This window comes from Parambassis ranga, chromosome 19 (assembly GCF_900634625.1).
Source record: "Parambassis ranga chromosome 19, fParRan2.1, whole genome shotgun sequence".
Classification (NCBI taxonomy): Eukaryota; Metazoa; Chordata; class Actinopteri; family Ambassidae; genus Parambassis; species Parambassis ranga.
The window spans coordinates 344,051-359,264 of record NC_041039.1 but is presented as its reverse complement, the minus strand read 5'-3'; the positions used below and the strand labels follow the sequence as shown (position 1 = coordinate 359,264).

General features: G+C 44.7%; 1 protein-coding gene across 1 annotated transcript in view; it reads right to left on the bottom strand.

The window, feature by feature from the left end:
- Positions 1 to 7,761: 7,761 nt before the first annotated feature.
- Positions 7,762 to 15,214, bottom strand: part of LOC114451868 (paired box protein Pax-6-like) — a 56,776-nt gene continuing 49,323 nt past the window's right edge. Inside the window, exons 7-11 of the mRNA XM_028430817.1 lie at positions 12,486 to 12,568; positions 11,519 to 11,669; positions 10,427 to 10,536; positions 9,626 to 9,767; positions 7,762 to 7,847 (exon numbers count right to left, since the gene is read on the bottom strand). Of these exons, the coding sequence (XP_028286618.1) occupies positions 7,762 to 7,847; positions 9,626 to 9,767; positions 10,427 to 10,536; positions 11,519 to 11,669; positions 12,486 to 12,568 (572 nt within the window). The remainder of the gene's footprint in view (positions 7,848 to 9,625; positions 9,768 to 10,426; positions 10,537 to 11,518; positions 11,670 to 12,485; positions 12,569 to 15,214) is intronic.

Genomic DNA, 15,214 nt, shown 5'->3' with positions numbered 1-15,214 from the left:
CGGTGCTCGGGCCCTAAAAATAATAATCCTAAGGGTTTCAATAGGGCTCTTGCACCATTCGGTGCTCGGGCCCTAATAATAATCCTAAGGGTTTCAATAGGGCTCTTGCACCATTCGGTGCTCGGGCCCTAAAAAAAAAAAAAAAAAAAAAAATAATAATCCTAAGGGTTTCAATAAGGCTCTTGCACCATTCGGTGCTCGGGCCCTAAAAAATAATAATCCTAAGGGTTTCAATAGGGCTCTTGCACCATTCGGTGCTCGGGCCCTAAAAATAATCCTAAGGGTTCCAATAGGGCTCTTGCACCATTCGGTGCTCGGGCCCTAATTAAAGCTGCAAGCAGCGATGACGGGCCCTCGCAGCCCTTGCGGTCCGTGGTACGAGCAGCCGCCGCCTCTCCTATCGTCCCACGACCTCTCTCCCAGCTGTACCGGCACGAGCTGTGGTCTGCAGGGCAGAAGAGTACAGCAAAACACGCATGTAGGAAAGCCAGGTACTCCGGCCAGTAGGTGGCGCAGTGACCGTAGCATATCAGCATGTCAATCTGTGCAGTGTCCGATGTTCCGCATGACTGTAAAATTACATCCACATAGGATGAAGTATGTGGGAGACACAGGCAAAAACACATCTATTTCCAGTGGGTTGGCGAAGGGTCAACTTTGTGGCAGCGCCACGGCCAGACCGTGTGACGAAGTGCTGCGTTTTTGATAACTTTTGGTCCCTAATGCCTTAAGAGTAAGCAGACCAAGTTTCAGGTGGATTGGAGAAATCCTCTAGGAGGAGTTCATGAAAGTGCGGGGAGTGAAAACTGCAAAATGGCGCAGAGACTTTTTTGTGCATCTTGGGGTAATACACGTGTGTGCCAATTTTCATGACCCTACTCAAAACAGGCCACAGGGGCAGGCAGAAAAACCTATGAAAACAACATTTTGTGTAGCCAGTAGGTGGCGCCCTATCAAATCCTCAATATTGTTGTATAGATGTGTTTAGGGTCAGACTCTGATCATACATGTGACATTTGGTACAGATCGGACAGTAAACACAGAAGTTATAGCGACTTCCTTGTTTTTCTTCGACTTCCAATTCATACCGCCAGTAGGTGGGGCTATGAGAGTTTGTGGGCATTAGCATATCAATCTGTTCAGAATGACATTTTCAGCATGCCTGATTTTTTGCATCCACATAGGATGAAGTATGTGGGAGATACAGCAACAAACACATCCATTTCCTGTGCGTTAGTGAAGGGTCAACTTCGTGGTGGCGCCACAGCCAGACCGTGTGACGAAGTGCTGCGTTTTTGATAACTTTTGTTCCCTGACCCCTTAAGGGCGAGTGCACCAATTTTCAGCCGTATCAAGCAATTCCCCTAGGAGGAGTTCGCAAAAGTACGGGGTGTTCAAATTGGAACAAGGCGTGGTTCAAAATGGCGCACTTCCTGTACATCGTGGAATTTTTGTCCAAGAGGCTTTTTTTCTTGTCACAAGGCGATACATCAGTGTACCGAGTTGCAGGTCTGTAGCAGTTGCGGTGAATATTTTCACACTTTAGGGGCGCTGCAGAGCCATGCAGCCACGCCCACCAATGGCGACAGTGTCAAGTAAAAATTTTAGTTGGGGGACAATTTTCGGTAAAGTTTGGTGAGTTTTTGAGCACGTTCAGGTGGTCACAATCGCGTCCAAAAAGACGTGGGAGAATAATAATAATAATAATAATAATAATTAAAGCTGCAAGCAGCGATGAACGGGCCCTCGCACTCCGCGTGACCGCCCCCTCCCCGTCACGCCGTCCCTTCTCTCCCCCGCTCTCCCCACGAACTGCCGCGATTGTGCCAGCGGTGGGAAAAAAGCGACAGGCAGAAGCAGAGACATGTCAGAGCACCAAATCTGTCAGTATATGTAAAAAGAGTTAGTGTGCAGTAACCTCCTGTTTACAGTAGGTGGCGCTGTCCACAGATGTCCACACATGGTCGGGTTCGGGTCTGTATCACATGTAAAAAATTTGAGGATTTTAGGAGCATCCGTGGTGGAGTTATATCAGTTGCAGTACCGTATGTGTCCACTGGGTGGAGCCAGACACCATGAGAATAGTGGAGACCTGTCTGTGCATCAAACTTCAAAAAACATTTGATTCATACATGAAAAATGTCCAGAAGCAGTTACTTCCAGTTTTCCTGTAGGTGGCGCTGTGCAGGTGACTCATGAGCATGCAGATGTGTGGGGGGACGGACCGTTAGGACATGAAAAAAATTTGAGGACGCTGGGACGATGCACGGCGAAGTTATAAGCAGTTGATGTTTCATGGCGAAGGTTCAACAGTCGCCACCGCCACGGGCAGCATGATACAGGAATCCACACAGTTGTCTCTGTGGGACTTCAAATCTGTGATCCTCATTTGGCTGTGTAATGACAGGGAAGGATTACACAGAGTGCATGTCAGTGAAGAACATGGCACTTCCTGTCTCCACCACAAGGGAGCGCCATAGATCATGATGACATAGAGACGTTCAGGGAGGGGCTCTGACCACGTGCAGAAAGTTTGAAGCCGTTTGGAGCAAGTATGTAGGAGAGAGAGCTGTTCGTGTATGAATGGCGAAGTGACGCCACAGCGGCCACGCCCTTTAACTTAGAGAAAAGCTTTTGATAACTTTTGATCAGCATGGTCTCTAGGTGACAGCGACCGAATATGAAGTCAATCGGTCGAAATCCCTAGGAGGAGTTCGTCCGCATACCAAAGGTGGAAATCGCTGAAATTTGACCGCCTAAATCAAAATGGCTGACTTCCTGTGTGGTCTAGATCAATGGTGCAAGAGACTTTTATGAGCGTCTGGACGTGTTCTGTGTGTGTGCCGATTTTTGTCTTCCTACTCCAAAAAAACCCCTATGGAGAGGGGTGTTTAAAAAATTCAAGGGGGCGCCATTGAGCCAATTTGCCCCACCCACTTACGCAACTCCTATCAGTTGCTAGGACACGCCCCCGTGAACGTGTGTATGAATTTTCATGATCATAGAAGGTCGTTAAGGTCATTAAAAACTCAAACGTAATCTCACGGCGAAGGATCAACAGTCGGCGCACCGCCACACAGACACCATTGCATGCAGCTTCACGGCCTTCATAGTGTAGCTTCACCAACTAGTTGGGAAGGTTCTAGAGGTGAAATGAAGTTGATGCTGTCAACTATGTAGGAGCAGTACACGTCAGAGTAAAAAGAGGCCATTTCCTGTTACCAGCAGGGGGCGCCACGAGTAAGTAAGGGTTTCAACATATGGAGGTGTTCAGGGCGGAGCCCTCGTCATGCTCATAAAGTTTGAAGACGTTTGGATAAAGTATGCAGGCCTGAGAGCCGTTCAAAGTTACATGGCGAAATCATGAATCGTCGCCAGACTTTGGCGAGCCACAGAGGCCACGCCCTTTAAGTTAGAGAAAAGCTTTTGATAACTTTTGATCAGCAGGTCCTTTAGGTGACCTCCAGCAAATTTCAGGTCAATCGGGCTACAGCTCTAGGAGGAGTTCGCTCACATACCAATGGTGTAAATCGCCAAAATCGCCATTTTCCATCCAAGATGGCGGACTTCCTGTTGGGTTAAGGTCATGGTGTCAAGAGACTTTTTGGTGCGTCTTGGTATGATAAACATGTGTACCGATTTTCGTGCACCTACTCCAAACTAAGGCAAATGCGAGGGGTGTTTTGAAAATTTCAACGGGGCGCTGTAGAGCCATTTTGCCCCGCCCCTTTGCAGCGACCACAAAATATCAAATTTTTCGCCACCCCTGATGAGTGTGCAAAGTTTCGTGAGTTTTCGTGCATGGCAAAGGGGTGAAAAATGCAGTTAAACAGGCAGGCAAATAATAAGAATAATAAACACAGCAATTACAATAGGGCCTTCGCACCACTCGGTGCTCGGGCCCTAATAAACACAGCAATTACAATAGGGCCTTCGCACCACTCGGTGCTCGGGCCCTAATAAACACAGCAATTACAATAGGGCCTTCGCACCACTCGGTGCTCGGGCCCTAATAATTCCTTGAATTTCAATAGGGCTCTTGCACCACTCGGTGCTCGGGCCCTAATTAAAGCTGCAAGCAGCGATGAAGGGCCCTTGCGGTCCGCGGGACCAGCAGCCGCCGCCTCTCCTATCGGCCCACGACCTCTCTCCCAGCTGTACTGGCACGAGCTGTGGTCTGCAGGGTAGAAGAGTACAGCAAAACACAGATGTACAAAAGACAGGTCCTCCAGCCAGTAGGTGGCCCAGTGACTGTAGCATATCAGCATGTCAATCTGTGCAGCGTCCAATGTTAAGCATGACTGTAAAGTTTCATCCACATAGGATGAAGTATGTGGGAGATACAGCCAAAAACACATGTATTTCCTTTGAGTTGGCAAAGGGTCAACTTTAGATACTTTATTAATCCCAGAGGGAAATTTGTTACAGCTGCTGCCAAGCAGTGTCATACAATGACTAGCAAGGCGTGCCACAGGCTAGGGTGAAGTGTCTTGCCCAAGAACACACAACAGTGACTAGGAGGAGGTGGGATTGACCCACCAACCTTCTGGTTATTGGACAACCCTGCTATACCACTGCGCCACTGCTGTCCCCCTTTGTGGTGGCGCCACGGCCAGACCGTGTGACGAAGTGCTGCGTTCTTGATAACTTTTGGTCCCTAATGCCTTAAGAGTAAGCAGACCAAGTTTCTGGTGGATTGGAGAAATCCTCTAGGAGGAGTTCGTAAAAGTGCGGGGAGTGAAAAATGCAAAATAGCGTAGTTTTTTTCAAAATGGCGGACTTCCTGTGCTTTTTAGAGTTTACCTCCAAGAGACCTTTTTTCTTGTCTAGAGGTGATACATATGCGTACCAATTTTAATGTCTGTAGGTCAAACGGGGAAGCAGATCTCAGTCAAGGGGGCGCTGCTGAGCCATGTGGCCACGCCCAAATATGACGATGAGGTGATATGAAAAGGTGCACAGGGGCTGATGTCATGATAGAGTAAGAGGCAGGTAGGATGAACAAATCAAGAAACACAGCAGCTTTGTCTATGGTGGCGAAGGGTCACCTTTGTGGCGATGCCCCGCCCACACGGTGTAACATCGAGCTGCATTTTTGATAACTTTTGCTCAGCCATGTCTTCAAAACTATGGGACTAAATCTCAGCTCTGTCAGAGTATTTCCCTAGGAGGAGTTCGTTAAATACGAGGTGTGGAAAATGGAAATCAGACTGAACACAATCCAGACCGCCAGTAGGTGGCACTATGAGAGTATCAGCTCATTAGCATATCAATCTGTTCAGAATGACAGGCTCAGCATACCTGATTTTTTTATCCACATTGGGTGACGTAGGTGGGAGATACAGCCACAAATACATCCATTTCCTGTGAGTTGGCGAAGGGGCAACTTTGTGGCGGCGCCACAGCCAGACTGATAACTTTTGGTCCCTAAGCCCTTAAGGGCAAGTGCACCAATTTTCAGCCGTATCAAGCAATTCCAGTTCGCAAAACTGCGGGGTGTGCAAATTGGAACAAGGCGTGGTTTTTTCAAAATGGCGGACTTCCTGTACATCGTGGAATTTTCGTCCAAGAGGCTTTTTTTCTTGTCACGAGGCGATACATCAGTGTACCGAGTCTGAAGTCTGTAGCACTTGTGGTGAATATTTTCACACTTTAGGGGGCGCTGCAGAGGCATGCGGCCACGCCCACCAATCGTGACAGTGTCAAGTTGCGATTTTCGTCGGGGGACAATTTTGTGCCAAGTTTAGTGAGTTTTTGAGCACGTTCAGGGGGTCAAAATCGCGATACCGGAGCCGGAAAAAGAATAGGGAATAATAATAATAATAAGAAACGCATGAATTTCAATAGGGCTCTCGCACCATTCGGTGCTCGGGCCCTAATAATAAACGCTTGCATTTCAATAGGGCTCTTGCACCATTCGGTGCTCGGGCCCTAATAATAATAATAAACACTTGCATTTCAATAGGGCTCTTGCACCATTCGGTGCTCGGGCCCTAATAAACGCTCGCATTTCAATAGGGCTCTTGCACCTTTCGGTGCTCGGGCCCTAATAATAAACGCTTGCATTTCAATAGGGCTCTTGCACCATTCGGTGCTCAGGCCCTAATTATAATAATAATAATAAACGCTTGCATTTCAATAGGGCTCTCGCACCATTCAGTGCTCGGGCACTAATTAAAGCTGCAAGCAGCGATGATGGGCCCTCGCATTCCTTGCGGCCGCCGCCTCCCCTATCGTCCCATGTCCTACCGGTACCAGCACAAGCAGTGGTCTGCAGGGGAGAAGAGTACAGCAAAACACACATATACAAAAGAGAGGTCCTCCGGCCAGTAGGTGGTGCAGTGACTGTAGCATATCAGCATATCAATGTTTGCAGAGTCTGATGTTCAGTATGACTGCAAAGTTTCATCCACATAGGATGAAGTATGAGGGAGATACAACCACAAAAACATCTATTTCCTGTGTGTTGGTGAAGGGTCAAATTTGTGGTGGTGCCACAGCAAGACCATATGACGAAGTGCTGCGTTTTTGATAACTTCTGCTCCCTAATGCGTAAAGAGTAAGCAGACCAATTTTCAGGTGGATTGGACAAATCCCCTAGGAGGAGTTCGTAAAAGTGCGGGGAGTGAAAAAAGCAAAATGGCGCAGTGTATCCAAAATGGCGGACTTTTTTGCTCTTGCACCGTTCGGTGCTTGGGCCCTAATAATAATTCCTAGGGTTCCAATAGGGCTCTTGCACCATTCGGTGCTCGGGCCCTAATTATCACGGTACATGTCTTTTTGTTCCTTCTTGCTTAGGACCCCTATAGTGTCTATCAACGGCTCTGGCACCATACCCTATATTCTGCGAGAAACCGTTTCTATCTCCAAACCCCTGCTCACAGCTGCAGATGATGCACACATACACAGGCTGTAAATTATAAAGCCTTTTAATATTGTTGGCCTAAATATGAGTTCTAATGGACTCTCTACTGAACTTTCTCTATTTTAATATACACTTACAAAAAGGAGTGTAATTGAAATAACTTTATTTGGTAAACACACCCACCCCCAAGTTGAGATGATGAAGACATACACTATTTCATTAGAAACAGATACATTTCAGACACAAACTAAATGTTGACTTATATAAGCTAACAAATCGTTCGCTCTGCTTCGAGGCTTTCCCACTCCAACATCCACCCCTCTTCAGCCCAAAAAAGATAGGGTTTGGTTTCTGTTTAAAACCAGGAGTTCATGCCAACTAGGAGATCACAATAAAATCAGGGTTTTTACAATACCAAACACACATCACCAGAGTCCACAATCTGTATATCTATGCATATTCCACATTACGGCTTTTGAGGTCACAGAGGACAGTTCATTTCAAGTTTCATTCTCTTTCCCTTTTTTATTTCAATAAACATTGTTTTTGCTACAAACACATTTTATCAACTTAAAAGTGGAGGTAATATTTCTTCCTGCAGAACATTCATATGGACACTCAATTAGCAGTTTATTTCAGTTTGGAGCTTATTCGTCCTCCTTGAAATTCCTTCCTGAGTACAGCTCGGGCGAAGCTTTTCATTCTGTGTCCATGTGAAAAAGTTGAAGGACACAAAAAGAGATCTCCCCTTTTAGCTAATTATACAGTAGACAATTCCTTGTGTAATTTCTTTGTATTTATTGGCTGAGATGCAGCCTGTTTCAGTCAGTGAAAGGTCCCTTTGTCAAGATAGGACAGGCCACACTTTTATGACCCACGCAGTACTGCTGTTACAGTCACTGCAGGCGTGACCAGTACTGTGACATGTCTGCTTCACTTCCTGGAACCTGGACAGGAACTGAGACACCAGGGGAAATCAGACCTGTTAAAAAAGAACAGGTCATTAGAAACGGTAAACACAATGCTTTGTTTGAAGTCTGTGTTATTTTTGCATGTAAGTATATGTAATAGCTAAAAGTGCACAGCTTTGCAGAATAGTGCAGGAATAGCAGCTTTGGCAGTGGTATCGGATCATTTTTTGTTGTACCCCTTGCCCCACTTTCCATGAATTAAGGTAGTCTTCAGTTTTCTTTCTTGTAGGCCCCTTTTTGCCTCTTAATGGCTCTCTTCAGGCCAGGTCTAGCAGCTCTGTACAGTGTACAGTGCTCTAACATGAGGCTGTTACATTAGGAGCATTTGGCCCCACATGTGACAAAGTTTTTCTGGCTGGGAAACCTTCGGATGCCCAATGTTGACTGGTATTGTCTGAACACCATCTAATGTAAAACAACACAGTCTCTGTATATTCAACCGGATTGCCATAATTGAACAAGTCCATTTTAGCATTGTCAAAGCAGTCTTGTAGCTGTGATAGTGAACCCTCAAGTTAAGTTTTAATAATTTTAGTAGGTAGCTCTGTTGTTCCTCCTTTAGGGGTCTTCGCATGAAACAAAAGTAGTAACAGGTTGTCCTGTCTTGCCAGTAGCACTAATGGTGTAGAGGATGAGCCGAGGCCGGCTCTAGGCAGGGGCAAGAGGGAGCAGCGCCCCCTCAAATGTCTTGCCCCCTCATATAAAATTTTTAGAAGTTGAGAAAGCACATGTTAATATAATGACACAATTAATATATTACGAGTTGACAAAATTATCAGCGGTAGCGGAAAAATCCAACAAGAAGGGGCACTTTTTATTAGCTTTCCCTCGTGTCCGTCCGCTGTGTGTATTAAGAGTCTGCAGCGCGCGCACACACACACAAGCTGAGCTCTGAGTAAACATCCAATCACTGTCCGTATGCAAATGAGTCAAGATGTAACCTAATGGTCTAGTGTCAGGTTTCAGTGTGGTTACGGAGAGGGAAGCCTTTGAAGAAGCTGCACACATGCTTCTGTGTGGAAACTAACTTTTTTCTTGTTCTTGCCACCTCGGGAGTGGGAGGAAAGTTGTTTGTTCACGTGGAGTATGCTTCCAGCTTTACAACAAGCACGTGTCCACGTCCACTGACTGAAGACAAATGACTGCTGTCTGACAGAGCCCTACGTAAAGCCCTGCCCCAGACTGTAGTTCTACACTGTTCATATCATCAGAGCAGTTTCTACACAGGACACAGACACTGCAATGTATCCAGTATTTTGTGAAAGTTTTTGCAAAGGGAAATAGGAGACTGTGGTTGTAAAGTGGACAGGAGTAGAGTGCTTTGAAAATACTAATAAAACAAACATAGAAGAGAAAACATAAATTGATCTATATCCTATCTGTTTCTCTTTATATATTTTATTTTACCTTAGTTTTTAATTTTATTCATTAGACTACCTTTTAGTTTTGTAAACATCAACTTACTTTAGATTAAACGTTTTTGAGAATGAGACCATCCAGATAAATGTTATGTCGTTGATCAAATCTGGATTAAGGATATATTTATTTATTCCATTTTTATGTTTCAGTTTCCTCCAATCAGTAGCTCCAGATCAACAATTTTGTTGCAGACAATAAAACCCCAAAAATACACTACTCGATAAGCCACTGTATAATTTTTAAATTCTATATATTTCATCATGTTGTTATAAGATTTTAACTTATTTTCAAAGTTAGAAACAATACTGACATAACTAAAAGAAAACAGTCCCAGGTAGGCAGGTCAGCTAGATCATCTTTAACTTCTTACCTGTTGACGACGTTGCAGACGATGTAAGTGACTGACTGCTGATGTGTGGCTGCATGTGTGGAGGAGTATATGTGTCATAACTTCTTCCATTTACAGTGGGGCTGTTGGGCAGCATGCAGGAATAAGAGGCCTGGTTGGACGCCTGGAAACATAAATTGATATACATTTTAAAATGGTTTGATATTAGGATGAGTTTTAAATGCTTCCAGTAAAATCCATAATAGGATCCAATAGTCCCATATATTCCTAATAGAACACTCAGATCACAGAGTGCAGGTTTACTTGTACAAAATAATCCTTGAGTCCAGTTGCCTCAATTTAAACTCTTGGAAATGACTATGACCTGGATGAATGAGAGCATCCACAGATATACAGGTTTACTTGTAGTTTCAAGAATTGCTATAAGTAGAATGAAAGGACAAACTATTATCATAAATATTATCAAGCATCCATGCAGCATCCATCCTTGTCAATAGCAAATGAGCTCGGCATGCCACTTGTTCTTTACTGAGGGTGCAATTTACACTGCTGTATTAAAAAAGAGGCTTGCTTGGGTGGCTGTGGCTCAGTTTGTAAAGTGGTCCGTTAAGTGATGCTTGGCAGCTGGATCCCTGGCCATGCCTGCATATGTGTCCTTGGACAGAACATTTCCCTGCCCGCATCTGCTTGTGTGAAATTAAAGGTGCATGTGAAGCAATGTAAAGTGCTTTTAGTACCTCTGAGTTGGTCTACTATTGGACTCTACTATGTTACTTAGACTGGACTAGGTCTGTAGTGTGCACACAGGTAAAATAATCTTACTTGCATAGGCAGGCTGGCAGTCATACTGAAATTTGGCATTGCTGGTAGGCTATAGCTGCTGGACAGAACTGGATCTGACCTTCCCAGCAGGGATCCTGATGAAAAGGACACTAGAAGGACAGAATTGGAGAACAAGAATCATGTATAGAATGGCAGAAAATATATCTCTACATAATCTCTATGACATTAGAGGATGCCGGAAATATCCATGTCACATGTAAATCTTAAATTGCGATTATTTAAGTTTTGCATGTTTTGCAAGTAATGACATGTTGAGTAGCTGTCAGAATGCAAGCTGCCTTCCAGTCGGTTTTGACGGTGCCATATTGGAGGTATAGCCGACGTAAACATAGAGATCAAACCGAGAGAGCAGAGAGGTATTGTTAACACCAGGACACTTTTCTTTGATTAGTTATGGACAGTGTAACGAACAAGCAGGGACGTTACAGAGACAAACTGTACAAAGGTGCCCGAAACTGTTATTTAGCCAAATTGTCAACAGTAAATTGTCAATCTTATGCTGAAGTGCTGGATAGCCGCCCTAGCACTGCTTCCACCAACAACGTACCTCAACATCACAAAATACAATGTTTATGGCATTATTGTATATACATTTGAATAGTTTCAAAGCTGCAAATCTCTTGAAGCTTATGGACATTTTACCAACAGCTGGGTGCAGGATTTGTATTCATTTCAGCCGTTTCAGCCATTTCAACATGCACATATAGAGTTGTCACTTTTATCTATCTAAAAAATGAATTTCCTGCAGAATTAATAACGTATGTAGCTATATATCTATCTATCTCTACATTGTATATTACAACAACACATGGTGACAACCTATCTTAAAAGGTAACCTCTTCACCATCATGCATTCATATGTTCCCTCCCTGGCTGCTCATCCTCACTCAGTTTACATCCAACATGGCACCAGGACCCAAAATGCACTGTGGTTTTTGTAAATGATATGTCACCTTTCCAAAACCGATGTCCACTCATGCTCTTTTGACCCCGCTGAGCACTGAGCTTTAAAACTCACACTGGTAAGGGTGATATCGTGGATATCATGGAAGGTTCTGTCCTGAACAGTACCTGGTGTAGAAGGTTGTGGCAGGGGTTGATAAACACTGGTGTTGAAGCTACTGTTGATGGGAACATGGCTGGAGGAGTTGCACACCTGACGACGTTGATTTCTCAGTTTCTCCTCTCTTCTCCATTTTGCTCGTCTGTTGGAAAACCAAACCTAAATGTAGCAGAATAGGAAAAAACCCTTGCTGTTGAAACAGACAACACGAAAGAACGACAGGAATAAACAGATTCTAATCTACCTCCAGGCCTACCCATAAATCTCCCCGAGCTGACCAGTAAATCAGTAAGTCTAAACCTACTACATGCGTTTCAGACCCAATCCCATCTCGGCTCATTGCTTGTTTTATCCAGAGTGAATAAACACATGAAAGTACCATTGTGATTTCAACAATGTAACTGTATTCTAATTTCCATCTCTTTAGACTGTAACTGTAATGGAATTCAATTCATATTTATTTTAATATTTTGTATTCTAATTAGGTAATACCGGTACATGTAATCCATTACTCCCGAACACTGTTAGCAGATCAATTCCACTTTGTTCATGTCAATGAGGTTTCCTCCTTGCGTACAATGGTTAGTTATGGGTTCTGTGTTAGTAACAGGGTTCTGTGCCAGGGCCGATCCTGTTCATCCTTTTTTCTCTAGTAAACTATTTAGTTGCTCCCAGTGGTTGCACCATTGGTGTGTGAATTTGTGTGCTTATGTGCCAATGTGAAGTAGTTTGAAGCACTTTGAGTGCCTCAGTAGATAGAAAGGTGCTATATAAGCACAGACCATTTACCATTTCACACAATCCAATTAAATTGAATTACCAAGGCAACTGACTTGTTAGAGTCCAATTGCTTTGGTTCAAACCCAGGTCTGTGCTAATGGCACATAGGTGTAGCCCTCAAAGATTATAAACTTCATATCATATCAGATAGTTTTGGAGCAAATATTCATATAAATCTTGGAACACAGTCACTACCTGTATTCTTGCCTCTGGAAGGTCTATTTTGTTGGCAAGGCGTTCTCTGGCGAACACATCTGGATAGTGAGTCCTTTCAAATTCTAGAAAAAAACAATCATGTCATTATAAAATGTATTAATTAAAGACATATTTTAGAGGGAGCCACTTTCAACAGTGCAACTTGAGGAAATAATAATAATAATTAAAGCTGCAAGCAGTGATGATCGGACCCTCGCACTCCACGCGACCGCCCCCTCCGCGTCACGCCATCCCTTCCCTGCCCAGCTCCCCCTACGAGCTGCGGCGATTTTGCCAGGGGTGGGAAAAAGCCGGCACACAGAAGCAGAGATGTGTCAGTGCAACAAATCTGTCAATATATGTAAAAAATGTTAGTGTGCAGTAACCTCCTCTTTACAGTAGGTGGCGCTGTCCACAGATGTCCACACATGGTCGGGGTTGGGTCTGTATTACATGTAAAAAATTTGAGGATTTTAGGAGCATCCGTTGTGGAGTTACATCAGCTGCAGTACCGTATGTGTCCACTGGGTGGAACCAGACACCATGAGAATAGTGGAGACCTGTCTGTGCATCAAACCTCAAAAAACATTTGATTTATACATGAAAATTGTCCAGAAGCAGTTACTTCCGGTTTCCTGTAGGTGGCGCTGTGCAGGTGACTCATGAGCATGCAGACGTGTTGGGGGATGGACCGCTATGACATGAAAAAAATTTGAGGACATTAGGACGATACACGGCGAAGTTATAAGCAGTTGATGTTTAATGGCGAAGGTTCAACAGTCGCCACCGCCACGGGCAGCCTGATACAGGAAACCACACAGGTGTCTCTGTGGGACTTCAAGTCTGTGATCCTCATTTGGCTGTATAATGACAGGGAAGGATTAAACAGTGAGAGATAAGTGCATGTCAGTGTAGAACATGGCACTTCCTGTCTCCACCACAAGGGAGCGCCATAGATCATGATGACATAGAGACGTTCAAGGTGGGGCTCTGACCACGTGCAGAAAGTTTGAAGCCATTTGGAGCAAGTATGTAGGAGAGAGAGCTGTTCGTGTATGAATGGAGAAGTGACGCCACAGCGGCCACACCCTTTAACTTAGAGAAAAGCTTTTGATAACTTTTGATCAGCATGGTCTCTAGGTGACAGCGACCAAATATGAAGTGAATCGGTCGAAATCCCTAGGAGGAGTTCGGCATACCAAAGGTGGTAATCGCTGAAATTTGACCGCCAAACTCAAAATGGCTGACTTCCTGTGTGGTCTAGATCAATGGTGCAAGAGAATTTTATGTGCGTCTGGATGTGTTGTGTGTGTGTGCCGATTTTTGTCTTCCTACTCCAAAAAACCCCTATGGAGAGGGGTGTTTAAAAAATTCATGGGTGCGCCATTGAGCCAATTTGCCCCGCCCACTTACGCAACCCCCATCAGTTGCTAGGACACGCGCCTGTGAACGTGTGTATAAATTTTCATGATCATAGAAGATCGTTAAGGTCATTAAAAACTCAAACGTAATCTCACGGCGAAGGATCGACAGTTGCCGCGCCTCCACACAGACACCATTGCACGCAGCTTCACGGCCTTCATAGTGTAGCTTCACCAACTAGTTGGGAAGGTTGTAGAGGTGAAATGAAGTTAATGCTGTCAACTATGTACAAGCAGTACAAGTCAGTGTAAAAAGAGGAAATTTCCTGTTACCAGCAGTGGGCGCCACGAGTAAGTAAGGGTTTCAACATATGGAGGCGTTCAGGGCAGAGCCCTCATCATGCTCATAAAGTTTGAAGATTTGGATAAAGTATGCGAGCGTGAGAGCCGTTCGAATTTTCATGGCAAATCATGAATCGTCACCAGACTTTGGCGAGCCACAGAGTCCACGCCCTTTAAGTTAGAAGAAAGCTTTTGATAACTTTTGATCAGCAGGTGGTTTAGGTGACCTCCAGCAATTTTCAGGTCAATCGGGTGAAAGCTCTACGAGGAGTTTGTCCGCATACCAATGGTGTAAATCGCCAAAATCGCCATTTTCCATCCAAGATCCAAGACTTTTTGGTGCGTCTTGCTATGATAAACATGTGTACCAATTTTCGTGCACCTACTCCAAACTAAGCCAAATGCGAGTTGTGTTTTGAAAATTTCAAGGGGGCACTGTAGAGCCATTTTGCCCCGCCCATTTGCAGCGACAACAAAATATCAAATTTGTCAAAAGGGGTGAAAAATGCAGTTGAACAAGCAGGCAAATAAGAATAATAAACACAGCAATTACAATAGAGCCTTCGCACCACTCGGTGCTCGGGCCCTAATAATCATTACAATTACAATAGGGCCTTCGCACCACTCGGTGCTCGGGCCCTAATTAAAGCTGCAAGCAGCGATGACGGGCCCTCGCAGCCCTTGCGATCCGCGGGACCAGCAGCCGCCGGCTCTCCCATCGTCCCACGACCTCTCTCCCAGCTGTACCTGCACGAGCTGTGGTCTGCAGGGCAGAAGAGTACAGCAAAACACAGATGTACAAAAGACAGGTTCTCCGGCCAGTAGGTGGCGCAGTGACTGTAGCATATCAGCATGTCAATCTGTGCAGTGTCCGATGTTCAGCATGACTGTAAAGTTTCATCCACATACAGATACAGCCAAAAATATATGTATTTCCTGTGCGTTGGCGAAGGGTCAACTTTGTGGCGGTGCCACGGCCAGACCGTGTGACGAAGCGCTGCGTTTTTGATAACTTTTGGTCCCTAA